Source organism: Parasteatoda tepidariorum, chromosome 2, assembly GCF_982258835.1.
Source record: "Parasteatoda tepidariorum strain Cologne lab strain chromosome 2, Ptep-v5.0, whole genome shotgun sequence".
Taxonomy (NCBI): domain Eukaryota; kingdom Metazoa; phylum Arthropoda; class Arachnida; order Araneae; family Theridiidae; genus Parasteatoda; species Parasteatoda tepidariorum.
The window spans coordinates 39,605,872-39,627,313 of record NC_141756.1 but is presented as its reverse complement, the minus strand read 5'-3'; the positions used below and the strand labels follow the sequence as shown (position 1 = coordinate 39,627,313).

The following is a 21,442-nucleotide window of genomic DNA, read 5'->3' as shown; positions in this document are numbered from 1 at the left end:
AAGCAATTTGAATTTTATTTCACTTTGATTTCAAACTAATATCTAAATTTTATGAAATTTTAAATAAATATTTTAAATTTTCGTTTATAGACATATTGAATCCTTAAAAACTCATATTAACAACACCATATGCCTATTTTTCCCCTCTATTACACGATCTAGCAAGTTTTCAAATATTTTATGCTAAGTTTAGAATTTAGACTAATGGAAGTTTTCTACTTGTTTTAATTAAAACACACATTAGAAGAAATTATCGTTTTCTTAAGACCAATCTAAGGAGTTAAATATAAGCATTAAGAAAAACTTTGTTTTATACTATGTTTTTCACGCTAAAAAATAATTAAAGATAATACAAATCCCACAGTTGCTGATTGATACGAATTCTGCTCAAGACGCGCACCGACCACAGTGCTGACGTAAAATATCCTCAGTGGTATTGGTAGAATCTCCTTGCCATTGAGCGAACCCTGTGAGGTTTTCGTGGTTTTCCTTTCCATGTAACGCAAATGCGGGTTAGTTTCAGTCCTCCTCGAAGGCTAGTTTGTCACAATGCTTGATCTAAAAGTTCCTTTATCCTCTAGGTTGGGTTTAAAATTACAAGATTGGGGAGTTGAACATTAATAGCCGTATACTCAAAATTTGGTCAGCTGTTGAACGCCGCTTTTTTTTTTTTTTTTTTCATTAAATTAAAAAATTTAAGGAGCAAGAAATGAAATGCACTATACTATGCCAAACACAGACGTTGCCAAACAGCATTATTTTAATATTATATACTTAATGAAACAATGAAACACCCTTTAAAAATTAGACTTCCTTAAAAAAAATTTGGCTCGGATCCCCAAATTCCTCTGACTTTTCACCTGAGTATGAAATCTTAAAGTTCGACCACAGCATTTGAACTTCGTTCTTTTGAACCCAATCTTCAATTCCAACGGTACACGAAACTCAGCGACTATTTTCACAGTAGAAATTTTTTTTCCCTCGTGAAATGAGAATCTCATTAACGGAAAATATTTACTTACGAAAAACTCAGAATCGTATTCACATGCGAAAAATCGCATCCAGTGTAAATGCCCCTCAAGGCTGACGAAAAAATAGAGTGATCAATCGAAATAAATGGAATACATCATTTTGAATGATTTTAATCGCTTACACTAATTAATTTTTTTGTTACTAAATTGATGATCCTCCTTAAATATTTCTTTGGTCTCGTCTTCTGCACGAGATGAAACTACAAACTTTTCGATGTCACGCTCTGAGGTACTCCTCTGATATTTGCATTTTGTTTCCAAATTACTTGATCTTTTTCGTCAGACTTAAATTAGCTTATATTAGAAATACCAAAAGCAATATATTTTTTCATGAAAGTTATCGTTCATTAATATTCGTATTTAATTTAAGAAAAATGTTCTTTATATTTTTGAAGTGAATTCGAATTCCTGAGGTTAATGTATCCCAAAGGATACAGCAGTACAGGGTTATATATAATTTTAAAACTTTCATCACAAATTACAGCTTTGTACAAATTTTGTATTAAAATCAAAAAATACGATTTATTAAAACTTTGACTACGTCTTTTTAAAATATATCTGAAGATGTAGCTTAAAATTTTTGAAATAATAAATTTTTGTTAAATTGTATTTGAGAGAGGGTAAACAATTGCGAATTAATTAAAAAAGTTAACGAAAAATATTTTTTTATTCATTTCAAAGGAAAAATATTTCCACTTGAATTTACTTAAAAGGACATTTATTCTTTTATACATAATATAAAATATTCCTGTGTAAATACATCGTTAGTGTATAGTAGTACTAAGAAAAAATAATTTTTCCACATCACGTAAAGAAAATTTTTTCCCCGTTTCCAAAAAAGAGAGAGGAGAATACTTCCTTTAATTTCTTTAAATGAAAAATATCATTAATTAAAAAGATATGTTACTCCAATATGTATGATATGTTACGCCAATATAAAATTACGCCAAACATATAAATTTCGATTGCAAATTTTAGAAAAGTATCGAGTGTGATTTATGACTAAGATGTATTTAATTCATCCAAATCTGATGCCTCGCATTGATGAACAGTCTTGTTATGTTTATTAGAAATCGAAATAAACAACGCTGACAATTTGAATTCACCTCCAAAATCGGCAAAATTACCGTTTGGTTCACATCATCGAAATTTTCCTGCTGTTTTAGGACAACACGAATTGGCAAATTATAAAAAAAAAAAAAAGAATTAAAAAAAAAAAAAAAAAAAAAAAAAAAAAAAACGCCTTTTTCGGTTAGCGTCAAATAGTGGGAATCGGGCATCTGATTGGTTGGTGCAATGCATTCGAGTCAACCAATCTCTTGTGTAGTGAAAATAAGCCTTAACTTTTGACATAATGCAAAATTTCAAAGTCTCAGCCATAGAAAATTTAAATATTAATGCTTTCAAAAATTCTATATTATATGTTACATAATGCAGCCAAAAATAGGATTACTACATTTATTCACATATTTAACTTTTTTACGAAAAAGACTTGTTGCAGCTAACTTTAACTTCTTTTTCTGTTTTGTTTTTTGTTGGTAGTGGGAGTGAAATTCGATGACAACCTGTTGAAACATTTGTGTTGTTCATTCTTTTTAAGTCACTTTATTTTTCTGCTTTAAACTATCGTATTATTTCAGCTAAAAATCTTTTTATTGATTTCATATTTCTTTGTCTTTACGTTCCTTTACTATTACTTCATCTCATAAATATGGTTAATGATAGATTGGGCGCCCTGAAAGCTGTTAGTATTTATTCCACATATTTGTGGTATTTTTTTTATACACTGAATTAAATGTGGGTTATTACTTGGATTGATTTATAGCTTATTTGGTTTTTATTTGAGACTGATTACATTTCGAAACAATGAAGTTTATGATCTTACACATCGTTTATATTTGATATTTTCAAATTGTTTTGTCAATTAATATTAAACTGTATATAGCCTGAACACTTAATCACTATGTATATAAAATCCTTGAAATTGCTCTTCAATATTGAATATTTTTTATATTGATCGAATTCTTAGTGTGAAACTTTTGGCATTTGTTAAAAACAAGGTTTGATCTTGTAGTCTTTCTTTGTCTTTCTATTTAAGGATAGAGTAGTTACTAGGGGATATTAAATTTTTTTGTTAATGATAAATTGCTAATTTTTATATTAAATTAACTTATCATTTTCTTTTTTCAGTTTTTTTTTAAATAATTTAATTTAAATTTTTTTTTTTTACTTTTTATTAAAAGTTTTTTAGCAATTGGTTTTTCATTTTTTAAGCAAATGTGGTATTTCGAATTAAAGCAATTTTATTCAAAAAAGCTAAATTTCTTTACGCTTTTTTGAATAATCTAATTGATTTTAGTAAGCTTCAAAGAGGTTTATAAATAATAGTGCTCTTTGATAAATATGTTAGTTTAATGCATATATGATGTTTCTTTTAAAGAAAAACAACTATTTTTAGTAAAAATATACTTGAATCTTGATGTAGTAACATAATTTGACTTAATACTGTAGGAATAGTTCAGGCTGGAAATAAATTCTTTTAAATCTTTGACAATATTAGGTTATTTTAAATATACCCCTAAAAAATGAATCTTTAATCAACTTTAGTTGATACAGAATTAAGTATTTTTTAATGCTGTGAATAATTATTCCCAATGGCTAATAATCTGTTTTTAAATACCTTGTAATTAAAATATAGTCCCTACCTGAAATACACTTAAAAGGGATAATAATTACTGCGTAGTTATTAATTACTTTCCTATTTGAGGAACATTTAATGTGTTTGATTCATTTGGTTATGTTATTTCATATTTAGTTTTTTTTACTATTATATATATATATATTTGTAAGATTTCAAACAATTGCGAAAGAACATTTTTGTTTGATAATACGAAAATTGTTGATCAACGTAAGGATACAAAATTTTATAACTTGAGAGGAGAGGAAATTTATGACTGATAATGTTAATGAAATAAAGTTAAAATAATCTTACAAGTGTTAAGATGGCTATTGAATGTATTCTGTTTCTTGTGTTCAACTATAGTTTGATTTAGAAAATCAAAATAATAATTTTTTTTAATTAAGACTAGATGAAAAAAAATTTTTTTTAGTTTTAATTCTATTTTTATGTATTTTTCCAATTTTTTTCGAGGAAGTTTACCTAACATTTTTGTGTTCTTTTTTTTAATTCTTATTACTAATTGAATAATTTAGAATATCTGTACAGTTATAATTTTAACAACATCAATATTTGAATTTTGTTATTTTAATTTTTTTGTGAGTATACATAAGAATTTTATTACTTAAAAAAATAAAAAAAATTTAAGTAGTAATGAAATTTAGAATTTCAGTTTTAATTACTCACTGACATTTCTTAATTTTATATAAGTTGTATAAATATAGGTGATGAACAGAAGAGGAAGAATAAAAGTTCGAGTAAAAGTTTTTTTGGTTAGAGGCACAAGATATACAAAAAATGAAATCATTGTCATTTAAAAAATACCACTATGGCCAATTTCTACCCACTCCTAAACCATAAGCAATTTAGAAGAATTATACAAATTTATTAAATTTTAAAACAAATAATATAACATTATTAAACTATTATAGAACAACTAGTGCGGTTAAGAAATAAATCTTAAAATTTAAAAAAAAAATTGTGTTTATCCAGTTTATTGTCATTACTGTCTCTATCTGTAAAGTATTGACCCCCTGATCAAAGAGGCATTTTAAAAATATAAACAAAAGTTTTTGTTTTAAATTATTGTGATTGCTTACAAAATTTGGTCTTATTTAAGGTACTATAAAAATATAAGTGATTCCAAGATATTTTTGCAATGAAAAAGTAAAAATTTTATGAAAATTCTTAAAACTTCTAGATATTATCTATTTTTAAAAAAAAAAAAAATACTAAACTTTCAATTAAGTACTATATAAAATGTTTTCCTGGTCTTATTAATTCTTGATTTATAGAAAAAAATTAAATGTTTTCTTGCGTTTTAAAAGCGTTGAAGTCCTTTTTAAACTATGAAATGAGGGGACATTAATTACAACTTTTTATGCAATTGCAATTTGAAACTGTCACTAAATTTTTTGATTGCTGGTCATTGATTTCTATACTTATTGTATGATCTTAACGTAAAATTTATCAACACTAAGGTAAGAGATAAATTTTTCCTAACTGTGTTAGGCAAAAATTAACATTTTTAGAATTAGACTAGAGTTAACGTTTTAAAAGTGACCTTGTGTAATTTTTAATGCCCGACAATTATTGAAATTTGGTGGAGATATATCTATATTGATACCTGTTAGCGTTAACTTAAATTGCCTGGTAAAACTCCCAGATTCTTGTGCCTAAAATATTAAAAAGTATATAGTGATTCTTACGAAAGTTTTATCCTTTAGCGTTGTCCTATTTCAGTGATTTTCTTTCTCTTTTATGGGTTGGTATTTGCTACTGCACTGTGCTAATACATGTATATGACACATTCATATATCTTCCTGTTTTCACTTTAAGATGTTTGCTGGATGATTGTGAATTAAATTAGTTTTTTGTTAAATGTGAAACAGAATTGTTCATATATTTATGTATGCAATACAAAATTTGTTTAAAATTTCAGGCTTTGAATGAAAACTATGAAGCTAACAATGAAATCACCATTAATATGGATGGAAATGAATCATTTATGTCAGACTTTTTCAATGAGGTGAATATTTTTTAACTGTTACTGTATAATGATTCTGATTAATTGATAAATGTTACTGAATAATTGATAATCGCATTCATCTATACTTTATTTAAAAATAGGTTTTTTGAATTTTAATATTTGTGAAATTATGGAATACCTTTATAGTAATATTTAAATGTTCACTAGCATCTGTTTAATAAGTTGGTAGTAAGTCAGCATTTGAAATTGAAATTATTAAAAAAAGTTACTGGTCCTTCTATCCAGTGAGCATCATTGTGTATTGATCTGCAGACAATGTCACTTGTTCACTCAAACTTAAATGTTAACTATATTTGTACATCACATAAAATCATTTTCTTGATTTTTAATGGCATCACATTTATTAATTTATATGTAATCATGCACTAAATATGTATTTTATATCAGAAATAAATGCTCAGAATTGTAACTGTCATCCAAATAAAGTCAGAATATTAAACATCTGTTTTAAATAATGCATACTGTGTAATATATTTTGTTATTCTTCGCAGGAAATTCTTAAAAATTCATAATTTATCAGCCTTTGATTCTGAAATACACCAGTTCGCATGTTCTCGTACGTGAAATACATTTCTTTATTCAATCTATGTTTCAGATCACATTTGTTTCTATTTTTTTAAAGTTTATAATTTCTTAAAATTACATTTTTGTACTTTAAATTAATAATTTTATAAATCTCAAACATTACGCAAATGAACTAAAATTTTTCCATCATTCTTTTCACCATTACCATACCATTTCTAATGAATCAGCTTACCATCAGAATAGTTGCTTTCTTCTTTTGAATTTTCGTTTTTAAACGATCAAGTAATTATTTTCATAAACAGACATATATATGACACATTCATTAATTTCAAATAGGTAGAACATTAAAGTTATGCTTGTTATTGATTATGTTGATATGTATTTTATAATATCTTCTCATTATTATCTACATATTGTATTATTTTAGGTGGAAGAAGTGTCAAATTGTCTTGATAAGATTATTTCTACTGTCGAAGAAGTGAGGAAAAAGCACAGTTTTATACTCTCAGCTCCTTCAACTGATGAAAGTAAAAATAAAAAAAATTATAAATAATAATTTTTTATATTTCTTAAGAAAAATTCCTGTTGTAAATGTGGCAAAAAAACCTGGACAACAATTTTTATTATTACTTAATTAAAATAAATTAACAAAATCTAACAAATAATAAGAATAGACTTTTACTAATAAATAAATTTTATTGATATCAAAGTTGCTGCCGCTTTGAACAATGCAGGGGAGCAAATGCTAATTGAAATTTTATAGGCAAGTCTTCTACCTTTAATATATCTCATTCCTGCTGAAACTATTGGTTTTGAGAATCCAGCCTTTTGCTTTGTTAAGTGCAGGTCCTAGACTCCAAAAGCGAATGAACCATACATTGTTATCCATTGGTTTGAGATCTGGCAAGTTGGGTGGACATTCTTCAGTGATATTATTTCCAGAAAATGTGCTTTGCATCACTCTTTTTCTTTTTGGCCTTGTGAGCTAGTATGGGGATTTTTTGAAACGTCCAGTTCACATTGCTAAAATGCTTTTAGGCTCACAAAAGTACAACAGCTTCTAGAATCTCCCATTAGTACAATTTTGATTTATTTTAATGCCTTCATCAACAAAAACCAGCGGTGTTTTGCCACTTGCACGAATTCCGGCTCACACCATAACCGATTCTGGATTTTGCTGAGGTGATTGAAGCGTTTACAGACCGGATCATGTCGTTCTGATAGTTACGAGCTTTATGGACGATAATGAGATTTTCATAAATGAAAGTTTTTGGCATCTTTGGAGCTGCATGAGTTTATTTTTTTCAGAGAGAAGATTGATTTATTGGAACTTGTAAGGCTTCAGTCGAAGCTCTATTTTTGTCCTTAGTCGTACTAATCGATTACTTATTCCCATTTTATAAGTGATCTTTCTCGTACAAACCCTGGGATTATTTTGAACTCTCTTTTTGATGCTCTTATGATTATTGAAAATGTTCTCTGTGCATTTTTTTTTTATTTTCTGGGTGTCAACAATCATTGCCAAGCTATTTGAAGTAGCAGATTGCATCAGACACCGTTTGTCGAGGCACATTAAGCAAACAAATGATTTCACACAATCATTTTCCTTTCTTAAACAACTCTAAAATAGTAGATCTTTTGTTGAGCATTGTAAAAAAGAAGACAAAAACAATATGTAAACTAAGAGATAGATTATAAAATATTTTACAGTTAAAGTGGTTGGCAGAAAGAAATGGACATACAAATTAAAAAGAATTTAGTTAACCTTCTATTCTGTTATACAGCAACTTTGTTTGAAGTTTTTACCCACTCTGTGTTTTTTAAACTTATGGATTGTACTTAATTTTAATATCTATATTTAATTTATCAATATATTTTATTTATCAATACATTAAATTTTTAGGGAATGTTTAACTTGCTTTTAATTATAAATCAGAAATAATTATAATTTTGTTTAAAAAATAAACTTGAATGTTTTTTTCTTTCTTATGAAAATTTGTTGAGTATCTCAAAAACTGTATGGTAGTTGTTTCAATATAGCTTTAGAACACTTGTATCCTTTCTAAAGTATTTAATATTTGTTATAGTTTAAAAGTATATATATACATCAATTAACTAAAGGTATATGTATACATCAATTAACTACATCAAATATGCTGACATGTAAACTAATGTTCATGGTGAAAGGTTTTTGAAAGTTTGTGTACTGTATTATAATTGACTTTACATCTGTAGAAAAGTAACTATTAAATAATCAGGTTTACACACTAATTTTGATAATAAATCTGTTATTATTATGACATTATTTCTTTATGTTTCTCCAGAGGTTTCATAAATAAAGTGCCTTATGTTTTACGTAAAATTTTCATTTTGCAAATTTTTAATAAAGATTTTCTTTATCTTCTGTTGAGAACCAATATAATACAGATGTGATTTAAAATATGCAAAATCTTTTCCTCGAAATAAGAGATGTTTAAATGACTAATGTTTGCCTTTAGTGTAATTTAAATTAGAGCTATGCTGCATTTCTTTTTTACATTAAAAAAATCTGTGCCAAAATAAAAAAAATTTCAGAACAAAGAAATTTAATTACATTTTATTTATATATTTTTAGAAGTAAAGATGGATTTGGAAGACCTGATGGCTGAAATCAAAAGATTATCGGGGAAAGTGCGGCAAAAATTAAAATGTAAATGTTTTTATTATCTCATTATTGTCTGATTTTTAGTTTTCAATACACAATCATGAGGGTTGGATATTTGATTGCTAAAGATATTTCAGTGTATGACATTATAATAAAATTAATTTTTTCTCAGAGGAATTAGTAAAAATTTTAGGTTTTAAAGTTATAAAAAAAATTTTTTTTTACAGTTATGGGACAAAATATTGAGCAGCAAGAACATGTTAATAGTACCTCTGCTGATTTAAGAATTAAAAAAACTCAGGTAATACTTTACTTCTACATTGTAATATTTATATGTTAAAATAATGCTGTATATTATTATATATTTGTGACAAAATAAATTTCTTAACTATCATGAATTTATTATCAAAAGTAAAAAGCTGATAGAATTCGCTAACTACTCTGCATGGAAACGTTCAAACCTACTGACAAAGAATGGACTGTATGGAAAATAGTTACATAAGCATAGGCTAACTAGTTACATAAGCTAACATTTTGCTGAAAAGAGGGAAGGTGGTCTAAAAATATGCTTACATAATATTTGAATAGCTCCTAAGTTGCAATATATTCAAATTTTCTGTAAGTGTTATCTCTTGATGATAAAGCTAGTACAAATTTTTGCATTACCTAATGTTCCGAAATTTATGTTTTTGTTTAAAAAAAATTATAATAAAAGCTTATACAGTAGAGTCTCAATTGCTTGAGTTTCCCATAAATCCGAGGCAAATCCGTTTTGCTCCGAAACAATGACCAATTCACACACAACTTGGAACAATGGTTACGATTGGTTTCGAGACAATTTCTACGGCTAAATGTTAAAAAACAAATTTGTGTATTAAACACGGAAATATGTGAGCAATGTGTTTAAACAAAAACATTAGTCAAAATACAAGGCAATAATATAATGAATATTGTAACTTGAATGCGTAACGCAGTAAATGTACCCTGATCACGTAATGTAAGTAAATTTCTTTAAATATAAAATATTTTTCAATTAAATACTGAAATTTAAAAAATGCTTTGTTTCTATTTATTTAAATATTTTTTAAGTTTACAAGAGTTTGAGGTAGGCTCTATCCTGTCTACCTCCAATTATCGAGACTCTACTGTATTGTTTTAGCTTCATATTATCAATAGAACATGTTGAAAGTACAATTGCTCCAAATTGTTGCTTCTAAACTTCTTAAGTAACCTAAAATATTCATTAGCAGTGTCCGTTTAAAAAAAAAAGAGTAGCGTGAGAGCTAACTGCTATATGCATACTGTTTGACAGAGTGCATACTGCAAACTAAAGCCAATTTTGCAGTACAATGTTTTCTTATCGTCCATTGAAAATTTGCTATTTTCATTAAGATATTTTAATTATTTTAAAAATTGTATTCGTGTTTTTAAAAATTGTGAACAAATTCAGTGAGTTAAAAAAATGCTATTCTCTATTAATGTTGGCATTGTATTTTTTATTTTACAAAGTAGGAATTTTTTATATATCTCTATTTAAGAATTAATATTATTTAATTACATAGTTTTATAATCATTTGCTCATCAAAAAATACATCTGATTAATGTGTTAAGTGTGGGATTAAAATTTTTCAAGCAGTTCATAAACCATTAAACATGATAGAAATGAAAACTGTTTCCATAGTGTTTTACTTAACTATGATGGAAACAGTTTACTTATGTTTTATTTGAAAATGAATTAGTACTGATTCAATTAAACATTTTTATATTTTTCTTTTATATTAAAAAAAAAATCATAACTCGTGTAAAACATGAATTATTTTATGTAAGCCTTAGTTTGTATTTATTGAAATCTTTGTTTGTATAAAAAGGAACATAGTTTGGTGCTAAATTAATTTGTTCAATTATATGAATATTGTTATGCATCTTTTACGTGAGTGAGGAACGGTTTAACTTTGTACTAATGAATAAAGGTAAACAACATGGAAAGAGCATAGAACAATGTCACATTGACAGATATATTATAGTTTTGGTTCTATAATGCAAGAATTTCATTAATATTAAAACATTGGCAGAAACTTTCATTCAGTATTTCTACATTAAAAATACTTCTTAGAGAAAAAGAAAGATAAGGCTTATAGAATTACAGTATATCTGTTTTGCAGAATTATTTGTGCTCTTTTCATATTGTTTAGTTTTATTCATTGTATAAACTGACATTGTGGACTTTTTGGCTTATTGCATAAAATTCACAAAGTATGTAATATTTTTAAACCAAAATTTAAGTTTTAGATATTATTAAATAATTATCCAACTGTTACTATATTCATAGTTGTAATTAATTCTAAATTACAAAAAAGATAAAATTAACACTTTGTATAGACATAAAATTTTGTCGTAAGGTAATTATATTTAAACTAGAAGCAAAATATGGTGTTTAGAGCAATTAATTCTATATTGATTATTTGAAACATTTTCTAGCACACAGCTCTTTCAAGAAGATTTGTGGATGTCATGTCTGCTTACAACAATACGCAGACAGATTACAGGCAGCGTTGTAAAGATCGAATCCAACGTCAGCTTGAAATTAGTTAGTATTCCTTTTTTTTCTCACAAAGTTAATGATTGAAATCTATGTTTAACCTGCTTATGGAAATAACTATCATTGTTGTTTTGAGTGGTGTATTTTTGTCTAAATATTGAATGTATATTTACAAGCTTGTTCTGATTTTAGTTTTAATCTTTGCTGCTCATAATTCTTGTTAGTTCATCTTAAAATATATTACCTAGTTTCTATAAAGTGTGTATGATTTGTTGGTTTTATGTTTTTAAAATAATTGTTGTCGGGTAACTGCTACAGCTTATTTTGTCTAATCAAATTGATAATAAATGTGTTAGGCGTTTACTCACTCCTCAATTTTTGAAAACTGTGTTTCAGTAACATTTAAAGTAAGATTAATTAATTAAAGTTGTAGTTTCCATTTATTTTACATATAAGCGCATTTAACTTAACTCCATTTTCAAATAAAATTTTCCAACTTTCTCTTTATCAGTAAGCAATGCCGGTGGTTCTAAAAATATTTTTTTTATTTTATAACTGTCATTGAACAGCCAACCCAATTTTGAGTTTACAACTACTAATGTTCAACTCCATAGCCTTATAATTTTTAACCCAATCCAGAAGACAAGAGAACTACTGGATCAAATATTAGGAGAAATTTGCTTTCATGGAGATCTTTTTGATGGAACTAACCTGCATTTGGAAAGGACATGCATTACATGGAAAGGAAAACCTCCCACGGTTAGCCTGATGGAGAGGGGACTCTAACCCATGATGTGCCTCCCACGGAGGATATTTTTACATCAGCAGTGTGGTCTGTGCGGGATTCTTATCGACCAGCTGTTACTGGGATTCGAACCCGGTTCACCTCATTAGAAGGCGAACGCTGTATCCCCTGGGTCACTACAGCTCTCTAAAAATGTATAGTTTTAAACATTATAATATAGTCTATGTACTTTCAAAAGAAGATAGACCATTGAAGAGTTCACTTTGACACAGGGGTGTCATGGTGCTGAAAGATCTTAAATTTGCTCCCAGATGTTTCCTCACCTACTATAAACTTCTTTAAACATATTTCTATGATACCCTTATTTTTACTAATGAACTTGTAGTATGATTTGGCTTTCAATCCTATGTGAATAATAAGAAAAATAAGTTTTTTGTTCCTATTGCTAGTTACTTAATGGATTAATTGTTCTTTTGGTTTTAAATTTATATGTTAGATTTACAAAATTTTGCAAAAATTGTTTTGAGTAGTTTAGCATTTTTTCAAGTTTTATCAAATGTATATTAAGTTTAAACAAAACATTATGTCAGCAAATAATAAATTTTAAGTAAGTATTGGGCAAGTAACAGTTGTGATCAAAGTAATTAATCTTGGCAAAATTGCCTCATTTTTATTTTGAAACCACGTCAAAAAGTATAATTCATTAATAAACATTGTAAATTTTAAACTTTTAAAAGATTAATTATTAATTAATTTTAGACTTTGAAATGTAATATTAACTCTACGTTTATTCCAATTTAAACTGTTTGTTGAATTTTGTTTATTCCAAATAAGAAAGGGGAGCTTTCAGTTATGGATTTCAAAGCAATAAACTTTTGCTGATGTAAAAATTGTTGTTTCTATTGACTTCAAAATTTATGTTTCAGACTGCTCCAAATATTTCTCAAAATATGTAAGATCCAATCACTTCACTGGAATACAAAACAGCTGTTTCTTTCAATCTTCTAAGCATTGTATTCCCTTTTCTTTCTTTTTAAAATTATTATTATTTGTGTTGTTAATTTCATGTGAACAGTAACTGTAGAAAATAGTGATTGGAAATTATTTTATATAAATGTGGATGCTAAATTATGTTCTCATAATTTTGTAGCTGGGAACTCTAAAACTGACAGAGAAATAGAAGAAATGCTTGAAAGTGGCAACCCAGCAGTGTTCACTCAAGGAGTGAGTCTAATATTTTTCCAAATTATCTGTTCATAATTTAAAACAGAATATTTTAATTAAATTAGGACTTATTCATCTTTTTTTAACCTTTGTTTGTATTTTATTGAACCAATGAATGCAAAAGTATAATTATAAAGTTATAAGTGTGAGTAAATGATAACTAACTCACGCATTTTTTGCTCAATTATGACATTTTATTATTTCATTTTAAAATTAAATGGAATAGCTACTATAATCCTACTCACCCATTTATTTTTGCATTTCAAATTGTTTTTATGCTTGCAGTACTTTCTTTTATCTCCCTTTCAACATTTCAACCTTTAATTCTTTACACTTGAAAGGTCATCATGGCCATTTATAAAATAGCCACAACTGTAAGTGTTAAAATTATTACTTAAAATATTTAGTCACTTTATGTTGATAGTGTACAGACAGCGTGTTATGTCTTGTAAATTTTAAGTAATAATAACAATTTAATACTTTTTTGAAGGAGTAAATTTCATACTTCAGTCATTTAGGATAAAGCAGAATTTGGTTCTGTAATACACTTGGTAATCCGACTTCTCTCTGGACTTGTTTCCGAAAATGAATTGAATTCAAAAAGTGAATTCCTCGCTATTCTTAAATAAAATAATTATAAATACATATTAAAAATTATTTTTGGCATGGAATTATCTTTAGATAAATGTTATAACTGTGTGCAAAATATTTTTGATTCGCCTAAAATGTTCTTGAGATACAACGAAATACGCAAAAAGTAAAATTAACATTAAGGAGCTCTAACTTTAGACCATTCTCCTGGTGAAACTATTGGTACCATATTTGTCAGATTGAAGTACCTTTATATTTAGATGTTTAGAAATCAAAATATGTCCAAAAAAGGTGTGTTTCTTATTCAGAGAAAGTCTGCAATCATAACCTAAATATCTGCATTGATTAATTAGCATATTTGAAGTCAACCCCTTGAACCATTAAGATTGAAACCTAAAGTTATTCAACTCAGGTTGATTCTTTTTTTTTTCTTTTGTCTACGCTGTACATTTTATATTAATGCTTATGTATCACAATATTTTTTTAAGTTACGTAAAAGGGGAAAAATACCAATTTAATTTCTTTCTGTAGATTGTTATAGAAACTCAGAAAGCTAAACAAACAATGGCTGATATAGAAGATCGACATGCAGATATAATTAAGTTAGAAAAAAGCATTAGAGAGCTGCATGACATGTTTGTTGACATGGCACTTCTAGTTGAAAATCAAGTAAGTTTTTTTCAATATGTAATATTTTCACAATACATTAATACACCCATCAAAATCTTTTGCTTTCTGAAAACATCTAGTTTTATAAGGTGCCTGATTTTATTAACCCATATATCAACTCTGAGGGGGGGAAATTTCAAAGTTACACTAAAAACTAAATTGATATTTATTTTTACTGAATCTACATTTGACATTTCCATTAAACATGTTTTACATATTTACAGATTGGTTTCTAAATATTAGCACATTTTTTTGATTAACAAAATTTGGAATTAAAAGATGCATCATAGTTTAAAAGCTTGAGTGAGTGATGATCATCGACATTGGATTTGTTTCTCACTCTTCAATTTCCCTAAGAAGTGTAATCTACACTTGTAACTTTGTTCTTATTTGTCTTGCAAAACCTAAAGAAATAGAAAGCTCTAAGTACTCAGATAAGGATACTCTCAGTTTTTCATGTTGTAAATATATGCCGGCCCTACAAAAATTTGATTTTACGTAAGAGAAATAATTATTTTATTAAAAGACAATTTTAACATGTTTTAATATTGTAATGATTCTCTCTTGCATATTTGATTTTAAAATGCGGCTCAGTTTATAATCCAGTAATTTTATTACGATCACTATAAGTCTTATGATAATCAAAATTTTTAAGGCATCATAAAGCTAATTTCTATTCTATTTTAAAACTAGCCATCTAAGGCGGCCAGCTGTCCGCCACGCTAAAGATTTTCACAAATAAAGTTTTTTAAAACATAGCAGGAAATCTGAAGATTAGTGGACAATTAAAGTGTTCCTGTCCTGCAATTTTGTCTTCATATCCAGTTCTGCTGCAGATGTGTTATAGCTCTTGAGGATGTTTGAAGATGTAACTTTGCTATGGTAACCTAACCTATAATATAACTATCAGGTGGAGACTTTTTTTTTTTATTAAAAAAAAAGGCCTCAGAAAGCAACGCTTAAGAAAAAAAATTTAAATGCTTAATACATGAAAAGAACACGAAAATGAATTAATTTTTTATGGTACATATCAATTTCTATTTCTATATCGCTACAAAAATTATCGTCTTCGCTTAAGAAAAAAAAATAGAGCGTGGAAAGAAGAAGAAAAACTTATTATAACAATTATGAACAGCGACAAATATATCAAAGCGAAGCGTTCTATTTACGTATCGAATATGTTGCCACATTTTTAATACAAAAGTTAAACTTTTCTCCACTTTATTAAATGTAAACTAATGCGAACCTTACAATTAAATTATTAATTCCTTCGTATATTATTGGTTTAAGCTGTCGAAGATTAATATTTCAATTGTAAGGTTCGCATTAGCATACATTTATAAGAGTGGAGAAAAGAATATGCATTTTTTTAATAGTTTTTTGAATATGGCTCTTTGAAGACGAAAAAGCATACATTTTCTTACAAAATGACTCATAACTAAAAAACTAATCGAAATTTTTGAAAAAGAAAAAAAGTACTTCTTCATTATGTCAAAACACAATTATGTACCGAGTTTCGTGCCTGGGCGAGGCTTCTGGGGCGATATATTGTGATTACAGACAGACAAACAGACACACACACACAGCTGCGTTTATTATTATGTATAGATTTTCCTAAAATATTTATAAATAAACATTTTACTTTTAGGGAGAATTGATTGATCGTATTGAATACAATGTTCAAAATGCTGTAGACTTTGTTGATAATGCTAAAACCGATATTAATCGAGCTGTAAGATATAAGAGCAGAGCCCGCAAAGTAAGTTTTTTATTTACTAAACAACTGTTATTATGTATTCTAATCTTGCACATCAGCTATTATTAGTGTACTTAGTTAAGTTTAGGTTTTTTATAATTTGTATGTTCAGTTAAAACTGATGTGAAATGTTATATTTTTATCCTTATTTATAATTATTTAATAATTGATTTTGCTTACCTTATTAAATAATATCGCTTTTCTTTAATTTCTTGTGTCCATCTGGAAACAGATGAGTTGTTAAATATTTGTACCAGTAAAGGCTTTAAAAAGATCAATAGTATGTGATACTACTTTTTAAGTTGATAACTGAAGGTTGTACGCTTCTTATTGCTAATGGAATATTAAAATTTATCTTATACATTAAAAATTGAAGATAGTGTGCTTCAATATACAAACAGAACTTAAGATCAATATTCTGAGATACCACTTTTAAAATTTAAAAAAATTATTATGGTGTACTTCACTATATGAATCATTAGTATAAAGCAAACTTAAAAAAGTCAATATTTTTAAAGAATATTGTTAAATAAATTCATACTGTAAGGGTAGTATAGAAATAATTTGTACAGTGAAAAGTAGCCAATATATGAAATTTTGTTTGATAAATAGTTTAGGTGATTTATTAAAACAAAGTGCTGCATCTAGTGCAAAAATTATAATAGTAACTTTCTGAACTTGAATATTTCTAGATCTGTAACTAGTTTAATTATTGAGTACCTCAAATATTGCTGTACTTATATTTGTTATAATCAATTTAATTGTGAAGTTGTACCAAATCATCAATGTCTAATAATTGATGTTAACAACATGCAAGGCAGTTCTTTTTATTTTTGTGTAAGTAAAGAGTGTACAGTCTAAAAATTACGTTTTATTTTTGTAAATTAATTCATATTTACCTTGAGCTTGTAATAGTTAATGATGATTGCTTCTTATTTATTTTTTGTTGAGAAAGCGTTTCTAAAAAGTGAAACTTTTAAAATATGGAATAGGGATATAATTGGCATGAAACTTTTAAAACCTGAATTATTGATAAATTTTTACGAAAAACTTTTTCTGTAAATTGTTAATTTTTTTCTATAAATATATAAAAATATTTCTAAATTGCACTAATTCAATTTAAAAAAATCTGGTAAAAGAAAATTTTTTTTAATTTTACTCTGGAAATCTCAAAGAAGAGAATCCTTATTAGCCCCTTAACGCACAGATTTTTTTGAAAAAAACCGGCCAAAAAAATCCTTTTTTATATATATAAAAAAGCTAGAACAAGGTTTCCAGTTGTTGCCGCTCTTGGTTCAACTTTTTTTTTTGGTTGACAATTTTGATATATTGCGCTTTTGTTCCATGGAATGCAATAGCTTACAATCCTATGTAAAAAGATTTTTTTTTCTTTCACATTGTTATTTTCAATTAACGATTATATTCGAGTGTGAAAGATTATAGCAGCATAAAATACAACGCCGCTTGAATTATCTCGAGTGTGCATAGTTTGGCCTGTTTAGCACGCTCAAATTAACTTGAGCGCACAAGCTAAGGGGTTAACATTTTTTTTTTTAAATTTTCACAGATGAGTTATTTCAATTAGGAACATGCAGTTTATAGCCTATAAAGCCTTTTTAGTTAGCAGAGCTTGTATTTTTCCTGATTTTATCCCAATTTTTAGCTTTTTTTTACAATATTCCTGATTTTTGTGTGTTCAAAACATTCAATTTTATACTAAGGCAAATGCAACACTTTCATTGCGGCAATGATGCACCTTTGTCCCACCATCTGGGTTATGACTACTAAAGCTCAACGCTGTAACCTTGTAATTTTGAACCCAATCCAGAAGACAAGGGATCTCCTGGATCGAGTATTGGGAAAAATTTTGCCTTCGTGGAGGACTTTTTTTGATGGAGTTAACCTGCATTTGCGTTACATGGAGAGGAAGATCACGAGAGCCTTTCACAGTTAGCCTGATGGCAAGGAGACTCTAACCCATGATCTGTCTACCATTGAAGATAATTCACTTCAGCACTGTGGTCCGCCCAAGCCGGATGTGGAATTTGCATCGACTGGGCTTCGTACCCAGTTTGCTTCATTGGAAGGCGAACGCTGTATACCCTGAGCCATCGCTGCTGAAAATCCCTGTATTGTCAAACCTTTTGAATCAGGGGCCGGGGCAGCCTAATTGGTAGGGCACTGAGCCCATGTCCGAGAGTTCGTGGGTTTGAACCCAGGCTGGCCGAAGACTCCCCGTGAAGTAAATGGTAACTGATGCACATTAAATCTGTCTAGTCAGAAAGTCCTCCATGTTCCCATAACAAAACAATACCTCTCGTGGTATTAATTTGTTATGGGAACATAGTCCTTGTCTCCAGAACCAATCCAGAAGACAAGGAAACTCCTTGATCTAAGAGTTTCCTTGTGTTCTGGATTGGTTCAAAATTACATGGCTATGGAGTTAAACATTAGTAGTCTTAAACCCAAAATTGGGTTGACTGTTCAACGACGGATGTATAAATCTTTTGAATCAATCTTTTTATTAAATATTTATTAATTAAAATATATTTTATTAAATATTTTGATTAATAATCTAAATATTTGATATTTTTGAACAATTTCACCCAAGTTGCATGATAGTTATTCTTATGTTTATTTATTTATTATATTATTTTCTTTTTTACCCATTGATTATTTTTATTTTCTTTATAGAAACTCATCTTTATCATTATTTGTGTTCTCATTGTGCTTCTTATAATTGGTTTGGCTATAGGCTTCAGTGTTTGAACTTTTTTCTGGATGTGGGTAATCATCAATATTAGTCTGGAGGAGGAAAATAATCACTTCTTAAAACATCAATTATGAAAGGAAAGTCGCAATCTTTATTTTAAAGCTTTAATTCTTTTCCGTTTCTGTTAATATAAAAACCTGCACTCCAGATCTTTTACATTCTTAGTATGTAGCTTTTTTTTAAAAAAATAAATTGTATTTTTATATAAATAATTCATTCATCAGTAAAAATAGTTTTAAAATTTTTTAAGTATAAGATCATAATTCATTACAATAATAGCTTTTTAAAATGATTCATATACAAATGTTATTGCCAAAAAGTTGCCTTTGTATACAGGATAGTTGTTAAAAAAGTATTATTGTTATAACAATTAAATAATCCTCAGTACAACTAGCATGTAATAAAAATTGTTCATTGGGAGGGATCTTAAGCATAACATAACTGTTTTTATCTTTCTCATTTTGTTTTCAAATAGTATATTATTACAAAGATGCCACATATTGAAAAATTTTAAATGCTGCATGAAAGTCCATTTTTTTAAAATTTTCTGGTTTGATTTTGTTTATCTGTGTAGGACCCTTTGTTTTAATAACTATTATGAAATTTAGTGGCTTATCTTTTCGTATATGGACAAATTTATTTATCCGAATATCAAATTTGTAGAGCATTTCCAAATTTTGTTTAATAATCTACTAAGTGTTTTCATTTATTTATTTATTTATTTTGTGTGTGTGTGTGAGGAAAATGTAATTTTTTTAACTAATAAATAATAACTCGTCAATATTCATATTTATACGTGTTTCTAAAACTACGCATCGCAATTCAGACTCACGCGAGCTAAAAATTGTACATCATCATACCTGTCAAGTCTCCTGTTTTTTAGTGAAGACTCCTATATTTTACGACTATCTCCTGTTTACCTGATTCTCAAATTTCTCTGTATTTGTTGAATAAATTTTTAAAAAAAAATTTTTGGGTCATAAAATATTTGCTGATGGCAAAAATACTTCTCTTATTCGTCAATAGATAATTCGATAATTCACTACAGTATGTTGAGTGTTAATAGTTTGAAAAATTATAAATAAAGGTTCAAAAAAATCTTCTTTAGATTAAGATTTATATACATATTTTTTACTCACTAAATGTAAGTGCTTATATTATTTCTAATTGTGAATTTCTCCTTTTGACTAACTTGATTATATATGATGTATCTAAACTTTACTCATCAACAACCTGAAAAATATCGCTAGTAAAATTTCCGTTGTTTTATTTCATTAATGTTTGGAGGTAGGCATCATGATTCGTGTTTACGCAATTTTAAGAAATTAATATTGTCGTTTGTACTTTCGCTTTTTTAAAATCTAATATAGCGATTTTTGTAAGAAGTAAATTTTTTTAAAATTAGTTACTATAAAGGTGTGACAGTTCTTTATTAGTATGTAATTTAATTATAAATATTTGTTCAAAAAACTACGTTAAATATGAATTATGAATGTGGTATATAAATTGATATCTTGATTTAGATTTCTTACACATAAAATTTTTGCAGTTTTCCACTTAGTATCATAATCACCCCGGAGATTGTATTTGAGTATTAGTTATATTTATACCTCTCAGTATTTAATATTGTATGAAGATAAGTCCCAAGAATAGCTATTTCAAAGAGAGGGGAAAAAATGAGATTTAAGGAAACTGGATCTATGATGCTAGAATAGCATATATATTTTTCACCAATATTAGTAAAACTTTTACAAGGAAAATTTTTTTGGCCAACATTGTTTTAACTATTATAAATTACCTACACAGGTGATTTCTCACAATATATTGACTTTTATAGATCATGAATTTTGCACCATGTTTTTAAAATGGGGCTAGACAAAAAGCTTATTTTCTGTCCTTGCACAAGGACTTAACACTTGATTTTTTTTTTTATGAATAAATTAAGTTGTTATTTAAGAATTTACAAGGTGAATTTGAGAAGTGCAATAAGAAGTTATGTTAAATGAAGGAAACAAAGACATACAAACAAAATAGATTTAAAGGGCATGCAAAATAACCGCTACATTAGCTACAACAAACTTTACTTATGGTTTACTCACTATTTCCACAACGTTCACTAAAATTACATGTCTCTTTGTGTTTGTGTGATAAAGTTAAACTTGATGTTTGCACATTACTAAATTTCACAGTGACAGGTTTTAGTGATTTAATTATTTGG

The 21,442-nt window shown here is 27.5% G+C and overlaps 1 protein-coding gene across 1 annotated transcript; it reads left to right on the top strand.

Moving 5' to 3' along the window:
* The first annotated feature begins 2,528 nt into the window (after positions 1-2,528).
* On the top strand, positions 2,529-20,890 carry LOC107443649 (syntaxin). Its single transcript, XM_043049935.3, has 10 exons — positions 2,529-2,775; positions 5,651-5,737; positions 6,711-6,810; positions 8,898-8,972; positions 9,155-9,228; positions 11,406-11,514; positions 13,362-13,435; positions 14,558-14,695; positions 16,344-16,454; positions 19,146-20,890. Exons 1-10 carry the CDS (start codon positions 2,743-2,745, stop codon positions 19,218-19,220), a joined length of 876 nt encoding a protein of 291 aa, XP_042905869.1. The 5' UTR covers positions 2,529-2,742; the 3' UTR covers positions 19,221-20,890.
* Positions 20,891-21,442: the final 552 nt, after the last annotated feature.

Excerpts from the sequence above, each read along its gene's own strand:
- LOC107443649 (XM_043049935.3), top strand. The coding sequence starts at position 2,743 with ATGGTTAATGATAGATTGGGCGCCCTGAAAGCT. Across the intron at positions 8,973-9,154 it reads AGTGCGGCAAAAATTAAAAT|TTATGGGACAAAATATTGAG; the intron begins GTAAATGTTTTT and ends TTTTTTTTACAG. Across the intron at positions 13,436-14,557 it reads CAGCAGTGTTCACTCAAGGA|ATTGTTATAGAAACTCAGAA; the intron begins GTGAGTCTAATA and ends TTCTTTCTGTAG.